Source organism: Oryctolagus cuniculus, chromosome 8, assembly GCF_964237555.1.
Source record: "Oryctolagus cuniculus chromosome 8, mOryCun1.1, whole genome shotgun sequence".
Taxonomy (NCBI): domain Eukaryota; kingdom Metazoa; phylum Chordata; class Mammalia; order Lagomorpha; family Leporidae; genus Oryctolagus; species Oryctolagus cuniculus.
Genome location: NC_091439.1, coordinates 82,962,580 through 82,982,593, shown reverse-complemented (window position 1 = coordinate 82,982,593; position 20,014 = coordinate 82,962,580). Strand labels below are relative to the sequence as shown.

Sequence of the window (20,014 nt, the reverse complement as noted above, 5' to 3'; positions counted from 1 at the left end):
TGTTCCACTTCCAATCCAGCTCTCTGCTATGGCCTGAGAAAGCAGTGGAAGACGGCCCAAGTCCTTGGCCCCCTGCACCCACGTGGGAGACTTGGACGAAGCTCCTGGATCTTGGCTTTAGATCGGCACGACTTGGACTGCTGGTGCCATTTGATGAGTGAACCAGTGGATGGAAGACACCCCCCCCCCCTTCTGCCTCTCCTTCTCTCTGTGTGTAATTCTGACTTATAAATAAATAAATAAATCTTTAAAAAAATAAAATAAAAACTGGCCGGCGCCGCGGCTCACTAGGCTAATCCTCCGCCTAGCGGCGCCGGCACACCGGGTTCTAGTCCCGGTTGGGGTGCCGGATTCTGTCCCGGTTGCCCCTCTTCCAGGCCAGCTCTCTGTTGTGGCCAGGGAGTGCAGCGGAGGATGGCCCAGGTGCTTGGGCCCTGCACCCCATGGGAGACCAGGAAAAGCACCTGGCTCCTGGCTCCTGCCATCGGATCAGCGCGGTGCGCCGGCCGCAGCGCGCCGGCCGCGGCGGCCATTGGAGGGTGAACCAACGGCAAAGGAAGACCTTTCTCTCTGTCTCTCTCTCTCACTGTCCACTCTGCCTGTCAAAAAAAAAAAAAAAAAAAAAAAACAACTTAGAAATAAAAGTTGAAATGCTTCCTGGCAACAAATGTTATAGAAGACTCATCTTGATTAAATATGATGGACCCTAATAAAATGAAATATTTTAATAAATTCCAAGGCTTGTCCCCAAGTGCTACAGCAAACTAGATATTTGATCTATTATTAATTGAAATAAGTAGTAGAAAAATCCTTTAACAAACGATGTATGCTACAGTATGATCAGGTTACCAATTTTTGGTACAGAAAGCAGGATGACTACTGTTCAAAATAAAAACAGGAGCAGGCATTTGGCTGCGTGGATAAGCCACTAGTGACGATGCTCATGTTCCATGGTGTAGAACCTGGGTTCAACACCAGGCTCTGGCTCCTGATCCGGCTTCCCGCTAATGCACACCCTTGGAGGCAGTGTCAATGGTTCAAGTAATCGGATTCCAGACACCTGTGTAGGAGACTTGGCCTGAGTTCCTAGTTCCCAGCTTCAGCCCAGTCCCAATCATTGTGCACATCTGGAGTGTGAACCAGTGAACAGGAGCTATTTGTCTCTGTATCTTTCTCTCTCTGACTTTAAATAAATTTTTAAACTTAAAATAAAAATATTTACACTACTTTTTAACAAGTTAGAGACAAAGTAGACTCGCTAATTTTAAAAAATTATCTGACAATTCAAAATAATAAGTAGATATGTTTTTAAGAAACTAATCAAGTTTCTTGGAACAGTAACACGATACCTGGTATGGTTTTCCAGAACACGTAGTGGGGAAGAGGCAAACCGCAGATCCCACATCTGGATCACTGGTAATCTGTCATCCTCAGAGGCAAGGACCATCTGAGTAGCAATATCAGGATGCCACGCCAACCCAGAGCAATGCATCTGCGACAGTTAGAGCTCATGTTTTATTAATCACGTTACGTTATGAGAAACAAAAATGGAAACTGTGGATTGCTTCTATTTTAACAAACAACGTACAAAATCAGTTTAGGCTTAGTTTTTTAAAAACTTAAAACTATTAAATTTTATTAAACAGTGGTCTTAAAAGTAAAATGAATGCTTTCAATTCATCTAGCTATTTGATATATAGAAAATCAAAATGGGCCACAATAATTTTTTTTAAAGATTTATTTTTTGAAAGGCAGAGCAGAGAGAGAGAGAGAGAGAGTGAGAAGCCTTCCATCCACTGGTTCACTCCCTAGATGGCCACAACAGCCGGAACTGCACCTATCTGAAGCTGGGAGCCAGGAGTTTCCTCCAGTTCTCCCACATGGGTACAGGGGCCCAAGCACTTGGGCCATCTACTGCTGCTTTCCCAGGTCATAGCAGAAAGCTGGATTGGAAATGGAGCAGCTGGGACGTGAACCAGTGACTATATGGGATGCTGGCAATTCAGGTGGTGGCTTTACCTACTATGCCACAGCATCAGTCCTCACAATATTTTTTTATCAAAAATTTGAGTTTCAGTGCCAAAATTGTAACTAGAGGGGCCTGCATGTGGTACAGCAGGTTAAACCATTGTTTGCAATGCTGGCATCCCATATTGCTTTGAGTCCCAGGTGGCCTGCTTCCAATTCAGATCCCTGCTAATGTGCCTGGGAAGGCAGTACAAGATAACCCAAGTGTGTGGGAGACTTATAGAGTTCTGGGCCCCTGACTTCGGCCTGGCCTGGATCTGGCTGATGCTGCCATTTGGGGAGTGAAGCAGCAGATGGAAGCTCTCTGTTGCTGTCTTTCCATCTCTCTCTGTCGCTCTTTCAAATAATAAATAAATAATTTAAAAAAATTAAAAAAAAAGAGAAATACAAATTTAAAATACTTTCAGAAAAATGAAAATAACAAATTTTAAGAAAAAACTTTATACTTTTTTTCTACTTTATTAGTAAAATAAAGGGAAAATGTCTTAAGCAACAACTAACAAATATTCATATGGGATAAATCAGTATTATTACTGAAAATTAACTGGAATTACAGATATTACTAAATGTTTAAGATAAGTAAAATGCTTATTGTATTATTTTATTCCACTGAAAATTCTGTTTTAAAACTGATTCATTTAGGGGCTGGCGTTATGGTGTAGTGGTTAAGGCCACCCCATATGGGTGCCAGTTTGAATCCCAGATGCTCCATTTCCAATCTAGCTCTCTGCTGTGGCCTGGGAAAGCAGTAGAAGATGGCCCAAGTACTTGGGCCCCTGCACCTGCGTGGGAGACCAGGAGGAAGCTCCTGGCTCCTAGCTTCAGACTGGCCCAGCTCCAGTGGTTACAGCCATTTAGGGAGTAACCAGCAGATGGAAGACCTCTCTCTCTTTCTGCTTCTACTTATCTGTAACTCTACCTTTCAAATAAGTAAATAAATAACTCATTTGTTTGAAAAACAATACTCTGGGGAAGGCGCTGTGGCGTAATGGGTAAAGCTGCGGCCTGCAGTGCCAGCATCCCATATGGACGCTGGTTCGAGACCCGGCTGCTCCACTTCCTATCCAGCTCTCTGCTATGGCCTAGGAAAGCAGTGGAAGGTGGCCCAAGTCCTTCGGCCCCTGCACCCGCATGGGAGACCCAGAAGAAGTTCCTGGCTCCTGGCTTTGGATCGGCTCAGCTGTGGCCACCTCAGCCAATTGGGTAGTGAACCAGCAGATGGAAGACCTCTTTCTCTCTCTGTGTAACTCTTTCAAATAAATAAATACATCTTTAAAAAAAAGTACTCTGGAGAAAGTCTTTTTAAAGTTTTTTTGTTGTTATTGTCTTACAATTATGTATGTATATATGTATTCTTTGAGATAGGCAAACTTGTTTCAGAAAATGTAAAACTACCAATGTAATTAAAAAGAAAGAAATAAGAGCTCTAAATTTTGTCTTAATTATTTTATAGCACTTGAACATGTACAAATTTAAGGACTCTGCAAAGGCTCAGAATTTAATGTGCTCTACAGCAGAGTCTACTGAGGAAACAACAGAAAGTCACTAGCTCACTTTAGCAGGACCTAACCAGAAGAGATAAAGGAAGGAGTTTGGAAATTTCAAGTTTGCAGTAATAAAAATTTCCAATGGGGAATATGTATACATTCTGGGAGAAGCTACAGATGAATTAAAAAGTTACTGCAAGGCTTTGAAACAGCTAGCAAAACAAACCAATCAATGTAACTTGAAACAAGCCTTTTGATTAATCAATCTCTCTTCATCATTAATAATATCCAACATGATTTATTGGGACTCTTGTTATTTTCCCTAAGGGAGATAAAAACATTCCTTGCAACATGAGTGATCAATGAAAAGACAAGATTTGAATTTATAGAAATCTGACTGGTTGCCAACTCTGACAAATGATAGAGAATACTTCCTGCAGAACTGCAACATGTTCATCACACATCAGATAGTTACTTACCCTGTTACTGTGATCACTGACTTTGATGATCGGTTCATTTTTCCTAAGATCCCACACTGTTGCACGGCCACTAGGACTGGCTGATGCTAATATATGCTGAACTTGTCTGTTCCATGCAATGCAGCTGACATCTTCTGGGGGCTACAAGAATAAACTATTACAAACCATTTCTCAATGATAATAAAATTTAATTATGAAATGGATCCTTAATTTAAAAAATAATTATTTAAAAACCTGACCCACTCAATTTATAAATTTGCTTTACATTTCTACATTTTCATCATGTATAGCAATACTGTTTATAGCACAGGTATATGCCACTTCACGTATGTTATCTTTTTTAATATTATCTCACTCAACAAGCATTTATTGAGCTGCTATAAATCAAGTATTGTTTATTTTGCAATAACTGCAAGATAGATCACAGCCACATAGTAGGAACTGGTGAATGAGACAACGAGGCAGAGAAAAAAGTATAGCCTGGAATATTAGAAAAAAGTCTTTATAAATGTTAGGCCAAGTGTTATCATGATGAGATCTCCCATTATGTTGGGGCCAGTTACAATGGCTAGGGTGTCTTTAGGTAAGAAAGTCCAGGAAGAACTGGGGAAGACTGTTTTTACGCAACTTAATGAAAACACATCAGAAAAGAAACTGAGTGTTTTTTTTCTTTTTTAAATTAAGGTAGCAGGCAGTGGAGTAACAATCATAAAAAGACCAAAAATTACGCTGTATCTAAGAAAACTATTAAGAATCTTTGACTACTTGCTACTACAGTATGTCTGGTAGCATATGATAGTGCTGAATAAATATAAACCAGAGAAGAACTCACCAATACTTTAAACAAAGTATTAATACAATGGCATTTAACAACAATTTGTGTGAAAACATTTAAAACTGAAATAATTAACTACTTTGAGCTCTTTTGCTTATATTCATCAAAATCATACAATACCTGTGTTTTGGCTCCTGGTGTCATGGGAGCTGCAAAATTATTTAGATCCCAAATGTAGATTTCAGATTCATTAGCACCAGAGGCTACAAGATTAGTCTGCAAAAAGAAATCATTCATAACTAAACATAACTTATGAATGTTGAGAACTCAGAATAACAGTTCAGAGCTGGAAAGATGTTAGTTTCACACATACAATTTTTTTTATTTAACTGAAAAAAAACACATTTGCATTTGCATGCATTCCTATGTAGCTATACTTAACATTTCTTCACATTTTAATTAGGTTTTTAGAGAAACATAGTCTATAACTATTTAACTAAAAAGAAGTAGGGAAGCCAGCTTTGTGGCATTGTGGGTAAAGCCGCCACCTGCAACACTGGCATCTCAATATCCCAATATGGGCTCCTTGTTCCTATCCCCACTGCTCCACTTCTGATCCAGCTCCCTGCTAATGTGCCTGGGAAAGCAGCAGAAGATGGCCCCTGGTCCCCTGCTATCCATGTGGGAGACCCAGCTGAAGCTTCTGGCTTTGGCCTAGCCCAGCCCTGGCCATTGCAGCCATCTTAAGAGTGAACCAGCAGAAGGAAGACCTTTCTCTCTTTGTCTCTCCCTTTCTCTGTAACTCTGACTTTCAAACAAAATAAATAAATCTTTAAAAATAAAAAAAGGTCTACTAACAACAAACTAGTTTCAATGGATGACATCATAAAAAGAACAATTACATGAATAAATTTTGAAACAATCATTTAACCACATGGGGATTATTGTTTGTGGCTTCCCAGCAATCCTTAAAAAAAATCTTATTCTGGGAGACAAATAAAGGTCACATTTACTGCTTTCAGAAACAGCTGAGGGGCTGGCGCTGTGGTGTAGTAGGTTAAGCCTTGTCTGCAGCACCAGAATCCCATATGGGTGGGGATTTGTGTCCCAGTTGCACCTCTTCCAATCCTGCTCCCTGCCAATGGCCTGGGAAAGCAGTGGAAGATGGTCCAAGTGCTTGGGTCTCTGCACCCACATGGGAGACCTGGAAGAAGCTCCCAGCTCCTGGCTTCAGATCAGCCCAAGTCCAGCCATTGCGGCCATTTGGGGAGTGAACTGGCAGATGGAAGACCTCTCTCTCTCTCTCTGTAATTCTCTCAAATAAATTAAATCTTAAAAAAAAAAAAAAAAACAAACAAACAAAACAAAACAAAACAGCTGAATACTAAAAGTATGACATCTTTCTTAGGACACCTTTAAGCCAGCTTTCAGAGTTGGACTACAGAGGGATAGTGGTACCTGGTCTTAAATCTTCACATTTTTCTAGTTCATTTACATGTAATCTTGTTCCAGGCAGCAATAATTCTAAGTTATCACTGTTACATGCCTTTAGGGTCAAAAAGACCCTAAAACTGTTGCAGCCAGTTGGATAGTCAACCAGCAGATGGACAATCTCTCTCTCTCTCTCTCTCTGCCTCTCCTTTTCTCTCTAACTCTTGCAAGTAAATAACTAAATAATCTTTAAAAAAAAAAAAAAAGGAAAAACCTTCTATGCCACAGTGCTGGCCCAGGCTCTATTTCTATATCCTCAGGTTCTATGCATAACACAAGAAAAATAGCTATTTAAAACTTTTTTATTATTATTTATTTGAGAGGTAGAGTTACAAACAGTGAGAGGGAGAGACAGAGAGAAAGGTCTTCCCTCCACTGGTTCACTCCCCAGATAGCCGCAATGGGCGGAGCTGCACTGATCCGAAGCTAGGAGCCAGGTGCTTCTTCCTGGTCTCCCATGCGGACGCAGGGGCCGAAGCACTTGGGCCATCATCCACTGCTTACCCAGGCCACAGCAGAGAGCTGGATTGGAAGAGGGGCAGCCAGGACTAGAACCACGCTCATATGGGATGCCGGTGCCACAGGTGGAGGATTAACCTACTGCCCCACGGTGCCAGCCCCTTAAAACTTTCTTAATATGCTATCCATTTTTCTGCTTATTACAATCTAGAATTTTATTAACTCAAGATCTTTGCTAACCTATGCATTTATGTAATTAATATTCAATAATATTTATGAAGGCAACAGAAGTAAGAATCCTAACAGCCTATTTTTTTTTTTAATTTTTTTTATTTTGACAGGAGTTATAGCCGGGACAGAATCCAGCCCCCCAACCAGGACTAGAACCTGGCACCCATATAGGATGCCGGCGCCGCAGGCAGAGGATTAGCCAAGTGAGCCACGTGCCGGCCCCTTAACTGCCTATTTGTTAAATTTGTATTACATTCATATAATTTCTAATTATTTCATAGGGTAGTGATCTTTTTTTTTGACAGGCAGAGTGGACAGTGAGAGAGAGACAGAGAGAAAGGTCTTCCTTTTGCTGTTGGTTCACCCACCAATGGCCGCCACGGCCGGCGTGCTGCGGTCGGCGTACCGCGCTGATCCGAAGGCAGGAGCCAGGTACTTATCCTGGTCTCCCATGGGGTGCAGGACCCAAGCACTTGGGCCATCCTCCACTGCCTTCCTGGGCCACAGCAGAGAGCTGGACTGGAAGAGGGGCAACCAGGACAGAATCCTGCACCCCAACAGGGACTAGAACCCGGTGTGCCAGTGCCGCAAGGCAGAGGATTAGCCTAGTGAGCCGCGGCACCGGCCTGCAAACTTTCTTAATTAACAAAGTGAACTAACCCAGACAAAATACCACCACCCTAATGCTGACCTATCACAGACTTTAAAAGGCAAGATTTCCAACTCATAGTACTGCTAATGTTTAAAAAAGGTCCAGTCCAATGGTCTGATACCTCCAGACTTCTAGAAACAAACCTATTAGCCTGTTCCCTTCCATGGAGTTAATCATTTTCACCCTTATCCTAACTCTGAACCCACCAATCGTCACAAATGTACTCACTCATCAACCTGCATGTGGACACATATTGTGGCTTTCAAATTCATGACTGAGTCATAGTAGATTCATATACTTATCTGAAATGAGCAGTGTATATTTTCAGATTTATGAATACATGTAACAAAGTCTAACCTGGAAGTTGTTCACATCCAAGGCTCTCACTGGGCCAGTGTGCTTGTCATTCTGGGCAATCACAACCTCCTTGTTTCCAGCTATAATTTTAGAAGGATCATAAAGAATAATATTTCCATTTTCACCACCTGCAATCAGAACTCCAGAGACTTCTCCTTTGGAATCCATCTTATGTGGCCCCCAAATTAACTTGTGGTACCTTTAGGAGAAAATGAGTAAAATAATTAATTGCTGAAGTCAAAGAAATACTGATAGAATCTGAAACTATATACTGGATTTTTAATGCTCTCATCAATACTCCAAAAAATGCTTTCCCTCCAATCTGGTAACTGCACAAGTTTGATGAAATGTCACTTTATTTTTTATTTATCCAGAGGAAAAACTGTAGGGGCAGTGTACCATAGCAAAGCATACTTTAGTTGTCTACCATAAGACCGGTTGGAGAACAGCTTCTCCACTCATCTTACTTAGCAAAATAAACACATTCTGTTTGACTCCAGAAGTGGTCACTAACAAGTGGTCTGTTGAACAATAAAGGTGAAATTTTCTAAGAAAAATAATGTTTTCTGACAGTAGAAAAGCAACACCAAAATTATGTCTACTGTGACTAGTACCCCCAAAGGTAGTGCACAAGAAAATCCTAGTCTGGCATGGAGATGAAATACCAAGGTGGTATGCACATATCTGATGAGAAAGGGTTTTAACTAGAAACACTGAGGTTATCTGGGGCTCACATGAGATTGAGGGCTCTGCAAAGTATGAGAGATAGTCCCATGACATCCCATGATATGAGCTGCATTCTGTTAGCTAAGGTACAACCTCTTCAAAACCTGTTAAGATATTAAGGCAGTGAAGTTTATGTTATCACTCAAATGAAAAGTATCCTTTCTCTGTACTCTATTAGGGCACAAGTACTTAAATAGGATTATCCAAATATCTACTGTATCATAAATTGTATCAACAAAATCCTCTGCGAAATGAATTTCTAAATACAGATCAGTACAAAGGAGAAAACAAAAATAACCTGCCATTCAGAGATAGTCATTTATTAGTACTGTGATGAACATACTTATTTCAGGTGAGCAGCACATATTTTCAGAACTATGAAGAAATGTCAAAGTCCAACCTAGAAACTGGTCACCTATCTTTTTTTAATAAACAAGTGACACAGAGGAGATAGAAAAAGCAACCAAGTAAAGAAAATACTAGAAACTATGGCCTCCCCTTTCTATCCTATCAATAACAGCAAGCAAAAAATAGTCAATATAACATATAAACACTTCTTTACTTCCTTAAAAATCTACTTATATACTTTCTCACAATATATTTCATGTCACTGATGATTTATCTTGCAGTTTCTAATGATGACATAATTATACCAAAAATAGACACCAACCACAACATGTAAATAATCGTATGAATTTAAGCTGAACCTCATACCTGTGAGAAGAAGAGAAAGTAGCACAAGATTTCATATCCAAGGATGGATCAGAAAGGTCTAATTCAAATATCTCAAGGGAAGCATTGGTACTAAATGTTGCATCCAATTGCTGGGCAGATGTTCCTATAGAAAATACATTTACAGTAACCACATATGCAAATTAGAAAGCACAGAGAAAATTATACAAAATAAAAATCAAAAGCATGATTTTTAATTATCTTGCTCATGAATGCCACATGAGAGGCTGAAATCTCAGCACATATGCCAATGAACAGATGCTTAAATTACTACAGCAATGAGATTCTGGCACAGGGCTGAAAGACAGTATATATGAGAGTGGGCAGAGAGTGCAAAAAGTTTTTATAGTTCTCTGGGGGCCGGTGCTGTGGTGTAATAGGCTAAGCCTCTGCCTGCACTGCTGGCATTCCATATAGGCGCCAGTTCATGTCTTGGCTGCTCCTCTTCTGATCCAGCTCCCTGCTCATGGCCTTGGGAAGCAGTGGAAGATGGCCCAAGTCTTTGGGCCTCTGCACCCATTTGGGAGACCCCAGAAGAAGCTCCTGGCTCTTGGCTTTGGATCAGCCCAGTTCCAGACATTCAGCCACATAGGGAGTAAACTAGAAGTTGAAGACCTTTCTCTCTGTCTCGCTCTCTGTCTGTAACTCTGCCTCTCAAATAAATAAATAAAATCATTTTTTTTTTAAAAAAAAGCTCTTTGAAAACATGATCACATGATTTACTATATCTGCTTACATGATTTAACTCCACCTAATTTTTTTTTAGATGTATTTGACAGTGTTGTGACACAGTAAGTTAAACTGTTGCCTGCAGCTGTCATCCCTTATGGGTATCAGTTGGAATCTTAGCTGCTCCACTTCTGATCCAGCTCCCTTATAATATGCCTGGGAGAGCAATGGAAGATGGCCCAAGTGGTTGGGCCCTGCACCCACGTGGGAGACTCAGAAGAAGCGCCTGGCTTTGGTCTGACCCAGCCCTGGCCATTGCAGCCATCTGGGAAGTGAACCAGTAGATGGAAGATCTCTCTCTTTGCTCTGTCTCTTCCTCTAACTTTGCCTTTCAAATAAAGTTATTAAGTCTTAAAAAAATTTTTTTATTTGAAAATCAGAGTTACAGAGAAGGAGAGGGAGAGACAGAGAAGGAGAGGGAGAGACAGAGAGATCTTCCATCCACTAGTTCACTCCCTGGATGGCTGCAATGGCCAGGACTAGGCCAGGCCGAATCCAAGAGCCAGGAGCTTCATCAGGATCTCCTTCATAGGTTGCAGGGTCCCAAACCCTTGGGCCATCTTCTGTTGCTTTTCCTAAGTCATTACCATGAGGCCAGATTGCAGGTGGAGCAGTCAGGACACGAACTGCTGCACATATGGGATGCCCGTGACACAGGCAGTGGCTTTACCCACTATGCCACAACACTAGTCCCAAATCTACCTATTTTCATATAAAAACACTAGTATCAAATTACTATCAATGAATCAAAATTCATTCACATGAATTGGTATCTATTCACTGTCATTTACATGTCAATGATTAATACTAGAGGAATAAAGATAAAACAAAAATCCCTGCAAAGTAGGGAAGATACTATGCATGTAACCATAACATGATGAATGCTATGTGTACAGGACGCAAGGAAAGTCACTGCACTCAGCTGATACAGAGCACAGGGGTACCTTGACAGGGAAGGAAAGGCTTCCCAAAGGAGATAAAGCTTGCACTAATTTTAAAAGAAAAGCATGAGTAAGCCAGATGTAGAATAGAATAAATCAGGTTATTCATATCATCTTACCTCTTTTGAACTTACCTGTAGCTAGGTAAATGGGGTGATTCTGGGCAGGGCTCCATGCCTGCATGGCTGTACGATCTACTTCCTTTAACTTCATCCTGCTAAAGAGAAGAGTTTACAAAAAATATATTACACAGAACATAGAAACATACCAGACAAATCACCATAACATTCATAATTCCCAAATGCCAATAATTCAAATTGGTTGAAGTATCATTTGTTGCAAATGTTCAACATTAGAAAGAAGGCAAATTTGTAAAAATATTTTTTAAAGGTTTTTATTTATTTATTTGAAAGTCAGAGTTACACAGAGAGAGAAGGAGAGGCAAAGAGAGAAAGGTCTTCCATCCACTGGTTCACTCCCCAGTCAGCTGCAACGGCCAGAGCTGTGCCAATTCGAAGCTAGGAACCAGGAGTTTCTTCCAGGTCTCCCATGCAGTGCAAGAGACCTAAGGACTTGGGCCATTTTCTACTGCTTTCCCAGGCCATAGCAGAGAGCTGGATAGGAAGTGGAGCAGCCAGGTCTCGAACCGGTGCTCATATGGGATGCCAGCACTGTAGGCGGTGGCTTTACCTGCTACGCCACGGTGCTGGCCCCTGTAAAGCTATTTTTGAGACGCCTAGTGGACTATTTTAATTTTTTACAGACTATATGGGGTGAGTAGCCCTAATTTAAAATGCCTGGAACCAGAAGTACTTCAGATTTCAGTTTTCTGAATTTTGGAATATTTTTATAGACTTTACCATCAGTACTTGAAGAGTTTTGGATTTTGGAGCACTTTGGGTTTTTGAATTAGAGATTTTCAACCTGTAGTATTTTAGTTGGAAAAGTAGTCTATAAGAGAGTACAGGGTAGTATGTGAGAAATTATCTTTGCTATACAGGTGCTTCTCACACAAGGATGAGTGGCAGTGTATCAGAGGTGAAAGAAGCCACATAATAAACAAGGTCCATCTCCCAGGATTAGAAGTATTCAATGGTAAGAGCAGTTTTATTAAATAATTTTAGGGGGCTGACACTGTGGCCTAGTAGGTTAAGCCTCTACCTGTAGCACCAGCATCCCATATGGGCACCAGTTCGAGTACCGACTGCTCAACTTCTGATCCAGCTCTCTGCTAATGGCCTGGGAAAGCACTGGAAGATGGCCCAAGTCCTTGGGCCCCTGAACCCCTATGGGAGACCCAGAAGAAGCTCCTGGCTTCAGATCAGCTCAGCTCTGGCTATTGCAGCCATATGGGGAGTGAACCAGTGTATGGAAGACCCCTTTCTGTCTCTCCCTCTCTCTCTCTGTAACTGTGCCTCTCAAATAAATGAATCAATCAATCTTAAAAACACAACAACATAATTTTAAACAGACTTACTACAGAAAAGAATAAAGCAAGCCCAAAGATTTTAGAACTAAAGTGAAGTATTTAGAAAACTAGTCTTTCCAAGATATAATCACACATATAACTTCATTTATATATTAAGTCACTTTGGTGGAAAAACTCAGAAGGCATTATGTTATTTCTAATTTTTACATAAATTCATTTGTCGGGGCCAGCTCTGTGGCATAGCGGGTAAAGCTGCCACCTGCAGTACCAGCATCCCTATAGGCGCTGGTTCCAGTCCCGGCTGCTCCACTTCCAATCCAGCTCTCTGCTATGGCATGGAAAAGCAGCCGAAGGTGGCCCAAGTCCTTGAGCCCCTGCACCCATGTGGGAGACCTGGAAGAAGCCCCTGGCTCCTGGCTTTGGATCAGCACAGCTCTGGCCGTTGCGGCCAACTGGGGAGTGAACCAGAGGATGGAAGACCTCTCTCTCTCTCTGCCTCTCCTTATCTTTCTATGTAACTCTGACTTTCAAATAAATAAATAAATCTTTTAAAAAATTTTAAAAATTCATTTGCATGGCATACTACTCTATTCTTTCTTTCTTTGAAAGGCAGCGTTATAGAGAGAGGGAGAGAAAGAGAGGTCTTCCATCTGCGGGTTCATTCCCCAAATGGCCACAATGGTGGAGCTGGGCTAACCAAAGCCCTGAACCAAGAGCTTCTTCTGGTGCTCCCACATGGGTGCATGGACCCAAGCACTTGGATCATCTTCCATTGCTTTCCCAGGCCATAGCAGACAACTGGATCGGAAGTGGAGCAGCCAGAACTCGAACCAGTGCCCATAAGGGATACCAGCATGGTAGGCTGTGGCTTTACCTGTTATGCCACAGCACCAGCCCAACAAAGATTTTATTTTTTTAGAGCAGTATGAGAGTCACAGAAAAACTGAATGAAAAGTACAGTTAGCATCCTTCCCACCATCCCCTATCCCCCATCTTAATAATGTTTCAAGTCACAAAACTACACTGACACATCACTGTTACCCAAAGTCCACAGTTTACATTAGAGGTCACTATTGGTGTTGCACATTCTATGGCCTTTGCAAACACAGAAAAGACATGTATGAGAATCCATCATGATAAGAGAGCATGCGGAACAGTTTCCTTGTCCTAAAATTCCCACACTTCACCTATTTATTCCTCCCTCTCTCCCTATATGTGGAACAGTATATACTGGGTTTCTGTTAGTTGTCCACAGAACCTAAAAAGAGACCTCTGGCTCTCTACTTTCAGGGTCTAGAACTCAATACATGCTAATCAAATCTACTTTAGTGATTTAATTGTTTTGGTCTTTTGCACCCACATTTCTTGTCTACTTGATGTGTCTTGAACCAGAGCCACCTGTTAAAAGTCCCCTAATATCAATGTATTTGTGCCTTATTTCTCTTGGTAGCTCCTGAAACTTCTGCTTTATGAAAGTGACTTTGTTGGGGCCAAGGCTGTGGCGCAGTAGGTTAATCCTCTGCCTGCAGCACTAGCACCCCATATGCGCACCAGTTCTAGTCCCAGCTGCTCCTCTTCCAATCCAGCTCTCTGCTATGGCCTGGGAAAGCAGTAGAAGATTGCCCAACCCTAGGTTCTAGTCCCGGTTGCTCCTCTTCCAGTCCAGTACTCTGCTATGGCCCAAGAAGGCAATGGAGGATGGCCCAAGTGCTTGGATGCCTGCACCCGCATGGTAGACCAGGAAGAAGCACCTGGCTCCTGGCTTTGGATTGGCGTAGCTCTGGCTGTGGCGGCCACTTGAGGGGTGAACCAACGGAAGGAAGACCTTTCTCTCTGTCTCTCTCTCACTGTCTATCTGTCAAATAAAAAAAAAAAAAGAAGAAGATGGCGCAAGTCCTTCGGCCCCTGCACCCACGTGGGAGAGCAGGAAGAAGCACCTGGCTCCTGGCTCCTGGCTTTGGATCTGGCCATTGTGGCCATTTGGGAAGTGAACAGATGGAAGACTTTTTTCTCTCTCTCTTTTTCTCACTGTCTGTAACTTTACCTCTCAAATAAATATAAAAAATCTTGAAAAAAAAAAAGTGACTCTGTCATATGTAAACATCTGGTACATATTCATAGCATTAAATATTCACTGTCAAATGCACATTTATGAAGAATCTTTGCTTCACATAATGCCTTTGGCCTGAATTCTACCCTGTCAAACATTAAGATCAATTCCCTAGCTTTCTTTATTTGCTTTTTCCACACATACTTCTACCCTTTTCAATTTTTAAAAATTTTTAAAATTTAAAATATTTAAAAATCTTTTGCTGTTGTCTATTTTCATTCGGTGTAAACTTTTTTTTTAAAGATTTATTTATTTATTTGAGATGCAGAGTTACAGACAGTGATGGGGAGAGATAGAAAGAAAGGTCTTCCTTCCGTTGATTCACTCCCCAGATGGCAGCAATAGCCGGAGCTGTGCCTAGCCAAAGCCAGGAGTCAGGTGCGCCTTCTGGTCTCCCATGCAGGTGCAGGGGCCCAAGGACTTGGGTCATCTTCTACTGCTTTCCCAGGCTATAGCAGAGAGCTGGATTGGAAGAGGAGAAGCCGGGACTTGAACCGGCGCCCATATGGGGTGCTAGCGCTGCAGGCAGAGGATTAATCTACTGCGCCACGGCGCCGGCCCCGGGTGTAAACGTTTTCCTGATAATCGAGATATTTGCATTTTTCCTAATATACACCTCTGGTTCTAACTTTATAATTTTAAATAATGTTACTTAATGCCATTAATCCTCTATTTCTTTACACAGTTAACAACTGACTCCCTACCAATAGTACGAATGAAAGTAGTCTGTATAATCTCACTGCCCTTCTTCCACTACAGTTAGAGTCAATGATATTATCTTTCCCAGTGTTTACTTTTGTACTGTTAAACAGGCTTATACTGCTACTAACTGATTTGTCAGCTTTAAAGGGTGTTCTTTGACTCCCAACCACTATAGAGATAGTAATCCATAAACCTCTTCTAACTCAGTTTTGTTTCTAGTTCTCTTTATTAGTTGTTTAACCAAATTCCTATGTTATTGAACATTTACATTGTATTTCTTCTTCTCTGTTCCCACTTTTGTTTTAATATCAGGTCTGTCTGTAGTTAAACATACTCAATGTGCTATAATGCTACTTTTGCCAGCTCCCTTAGGAGGGCCTGACATTAATAATATGCCCTGGATCTTATACATTCAAACTGTTTATTTATATTTGAAGATTTTTTCAGATTATAAAATTAAAGCAAGGAAGTTAAGAGAATCAGTACATGCTAGCAAGGAGCAGAGCCAAGATTTAAACTTAGAAGTTTAGTTCCAAGGTCCAAGCTCTTAGTTGTTACTTCCAATAAGTTCAGGCATTCTTTTTTTATATCATAGAAGCCGGGGTTTGGGTATTACTTCTGATGTCAAAAGTCCCCCATCAGGTGGGAGGGGAGCTCCCAGCTGTGGGGTCTGGGCACAGGGCAGGGGCTCCACCACCATGGACTTCTGTGATGCTGAGTTGCAAGGAGTGTGTAGATCAAATTCAAACTCCAGACTTTGCTCAGCTGCACTAGAGCCCTGGTGGACTGGATGGCAGCTGGGCTTGAATCCTCCAACAGCAGAGTGCTCACTGCCTCCCTGCTCAGTGGGGAAGAGGACGACACAGAGAAGACCATGGGGTGGTCCAGGATCACACAGCAGGTATGAGAAGGAGTCGGGGCAGCAACCCAGCCCCTACCCTTTGCCTTCTCACCCAGGACGAGCTGTAGCCTACAGGCTGTTTGCCTGGGGAAGGCCTGTCCCGAGGAAGCAGATCTCTGGCTTAGGGGCTCACAGTGTGATGGGGGTAGCAGGTAACTGTACAAGGTCAAGCACAGGTGACAAAGCCCATGGTGGAGGGAGCCTAGGGCATGTGTGGCATGGGAGTCGTGGAGGACTTCTGGGAGTTGCACCAGCATTGGAGGAAGCACCTAAGCTTTGTGGGTGGGTTTCAGGCAGACAGCAGCTCACACTCCACTTGTTGCTGTGCCTCAACCCTCCTTCCCCCCACCTCTCAGTCATCAAGCTGCACCACAGGCTCCACAGGGAAATGTGCCACCGTGGGTGTTGCTCAGACACCGTGGGGGCCCAAAGCAGGGAGCCCGCTAGGTTTAGGAAGAGGGAACATTGTGTCCACACCAGGAAGACTGAAAGGTTGCCCGTGAGTGTGGGGAGCTCAGGGCCAGAACGCCCAGCGTTGCCTGTGAGGAGGCCACCGTGGGGCCAGGCTGAGGGGCTGGGCCCTTATCCTGGGGAGTCTGGGAGGAGCAGGGCAGCTCTGGCTGTGGGAGGACCCTCCTGGGCCTGTGTGGCTGAGTGATGGTGCGGGGCTGCACTGTGCAACAGGAATCAGTGAAAGCCGCTCAGGAGGACTGTGTGTTCTGGACGTCAGGGTAAGAGCAACGAGGAATGTGGGGTCTGTGTCAGCCCTGACTGCCTCACTTCCCGTTCTGCTGACTCGTACTAAGCCTTTAAATGCTGAGCGGCCACTCCGCTTGCCTCTGCCCCAGTCCAAGTCCGCTGACGGCTCCCACATGAGATGGGGCAGGCCCAGAAGAGGCAGGACTGGCACAGGACAGCGTGGGCACTCGGCTGGGCATCAGGATGCTTGCAGGAGGGATCTGGAGAGCAGCAGGTTTGGAGAAGGTGTGGGCTCAGGGTGCCGGGAGGGATGTGTCATCCCAGGGACAGATGGGGGCTGCTGGCAGCCAGGTCCCAGGACCCCATGTCCTGCTCTGGCCCGCAGATAAAAAGTAATAATAGGTCGGCACTGCGGCTCACTAGGCTAATCCTCCACCTAGTGGCCCCGGCACATGGGGTTCTAGTCCCAGTCGGGGCCCCGGATTCTGTTCTGGTTGCCCCTCTTCCAGGCCAGCTCTCTGCTGTGGCCCAGGGAGTGCAGTGGAGGATGGCCCAAGTGCTTGGGCCCTGCACCCCATGGGAGACCAGGAGAAGCACCTGGCTCCTGCCTTCGGATCAGCGCGGTGCACTGGCCGCAGCGCGCCAGCCATGGCGGCCATTGGAGGGTGAACCAACGGCAAAGGAAGACCTTTCTTTCTCTCTGTCTCTCTCTCTCACTATCCACTCTGCCTGTCCAAAAAAAAAAAAAAAAAAAAAAAAAGTAATAATAATAATAATAATAAATCTTGGGGCATTAAAAGTTTGGTTCCCAAAGTCTTATGCTAATCATAGTAAGAGGACAGAAACTCAATCCAATTATGGTGTTTGGAGGTGCAAATGTAGAGGGGTGACTGGCTTGGAATGGCTCATTAGGATGCAGTCCCATGATTAAACCCTGGTGGCTTTGTAAGAGACTGCAAAAATACACACACACAATTTGCCGCCTGCCACGTGACGCTCTGTGCCACCACCATCATCAGTGGCCAAACCAATGGAGTTGCTAGACCTTAGATTTGAAGCACCAGAACCTTAAACCCTTTTCCTTTATAAACTTAGATGCTTCTGGTATTTCATTTTTGTAACAAAAAGCTGATTAATACAGATTAATAAAGAAGGAATATTAACATTTAGAAAAAATGATTACGGACAAAGCACTACCATACATAACTGAAGTTAAGAGTGAAAAAGATGCATTTTAGAAGCTGTGGAATTAGGACACTGTATCACATGGTCAACACCATGGTCTCTGGAGTCAACCCTCAATTTGACCACTGGCTCTGCTACTTACCAGGTCTGCTACCTTGGATACATTATCAAGCTCTCTGAGGCCCAGTTCCTACATTTGTAAAATGAGAATAAGAGTGACTAACTCATGGGATGTTGTGAGGTTTAAATGAGATCACATATTTTATACAGAGCCAATGTGCCTAGTACACAGGCTAGTGTTTTAGTATGTTTGCTATTTTAAAAAATTATTGGTATCAGGAAATTAATCAAGAAAACTTCATAACTAAGCTTACTCAGGAGGGAAAAATATCTAGCTTTGAAATATGCAGGGGCCGGCGCCGCGGCTCAAAAGGCTAATCCTCCGCCTGCAGCACCGGCACACCGGGTTCTAGTCCCGGTGAGGGCGTCGGATTCTGTCCCAGTTGCTCCACTTCCAGTCCAGCTCTCTGCTGTGGCCCAGGAAGGCAGTGGAGGATGGCCCAAGTACTTGGGCCTTGCACCCGCATGGGAGACCAGGAGGAAGCACCTGGCTCCTGGCTTCGGGTTGGCGTAGCCCGCCTGCTGTAGTGGCCATTTGGGGGGTGAACCAACAGAGGGAAGACCTTTCTCTCTCTCTCTCTCACTGTCTAACTCTGCCTGTAAAAAAAAAAAAAAATGAGGAAGGTGAGTCGGCTCTGTGGCAGAACAGGTAAAGCCGTCGCCTGCAGTGTATATCCCATATGGACACCAGTTTGAGTCCTGGCTGCTCCACTTCAGATCTAGCTCGCTCGCTCTCTCTCTTTTTCTCTCCCTCTGCCTCTCTGTAACTTTGCCTTTCAAATAAAATAAATAAAAAATATTTAAAAAAAAATAGGGAGAAAAACTGTTAGGGGGAAAATAGATTACAGATGCCTTCAGAATTTCTAAAGGTGAAAACCAAAATAACTAAATTAAAAAAAAAAATTGAATAGCATTGCACTATCTCCAGAGCAAAGGTACAAGGGCTACCTAATTCTTGAACACTTAGTTAATGTGTAACATGTACTGAAAGACAGAGACAAGTTTATAAGAACACAAATTGGTTAAGTGTCAATTCAAAGCATTTATGAATTTATTTCTTAGCCCTAGTACTCAGTGTTCCACTAGAAGCAGTTCCACTTACTAATCTGTACAGAATACCAGGCCTCGGTGCTAAGTGAAAAGATAAATCGCCACACAATGGCTTAGAACTATATTATACGATCTGAATCTAATTAAAAAACAGTGCCATAATCTACCTGCTACAATCATTCTCAAAATTACGAAGAATGCTATAAAAATGTAAGTTGAGACACACGTGTATTTCCTTCTCTTTGAGAGGATCATCCACTCAGTCATAAATGATTTTCCTGAAAACGTTAAGGTTTAAATTAAATCATATCCTCCCAAGACTTGCTTTAGAAACTTTGTAATTTTTAAAACATGTGATTAGAATTCACAATACACATGCTCGTTTCATTCAAGACTCACTATGAAAATATAAAGAGCAAATTGTGAGGACTGTGGTTTGCTCACATCCATCATCTACAAGACAGTATCTACAGCGCAGCTGCTAAAGCCCAGGGCCTGAAGCCAATACCATTCACTGGAACACCTCGCTCTCACTTTGGTCATGAAACGTTACTTTTCTGTGTCTTGGCTCCATCCTCAGTAAAACAAAGATAATGACAGCGATGCTATGGTGCAGTGGGTTAACGCCCTGGCCTGAAGCGTAACGCCCTGGCCTGAAGCGCTGGCATCGCATATGGACACTGGTTCAAGTCCCTGCTGCTCCACTTCTGATCCAGCTCTCTGCTATGGCC

General features: G+C 42.9%; 1 protein-coding gene across 46 annotated transcripts in view; it reads right to left on the bottom strand.

Annotated features, from left to right (window-relative positions):
- Positions 1-20,014, bottom strand: part of SEC31A (SEC31 homolog A, COPII coat complex component) — an 89,831-nt gene that overhangs the window by 67,524 nt on the left and 2,293 nt on the right. For 33 of the 46 annotated variants that reach the window (XM_051819618.2, XM_051819619.2, XM_051819621.2 and 30 more), the window contains exons 2-7: positions 11,222-11,304; positions 9,400-9,523; positions 7,960-8,158; positions 4,950-5,045; positions 3,995-4,135; positions 1,350-1,492 (exon numbers count right to left, since the gene is read on the bottom strand). In XM_051819618.2, the coding sequence (XP_051675578.2) occupies positions 1,350-1,492; positions 3,995-4,135; positions 4,950-5,045; positions 7,960-8,158; positions 9,400-9,523; positions 11,222-11,300 (782 nt within the window). In that variant the 5' untranslated portion in view covers positions 11,301-11,304. The remainder of the gene's footprint in view (positions 1-1,349; positions 1,493-3,994; positions 4,136-4,949; positions 5,046-7,959; positions 8,159-9,399; positions 9,524-11,221; positions 11,305-20,014) is intronic. The other 13 variants (XM_070047941.1, XM_008267664.4, XM_070047926.1 and 10 more) reach the window with 1 other exon arrangement.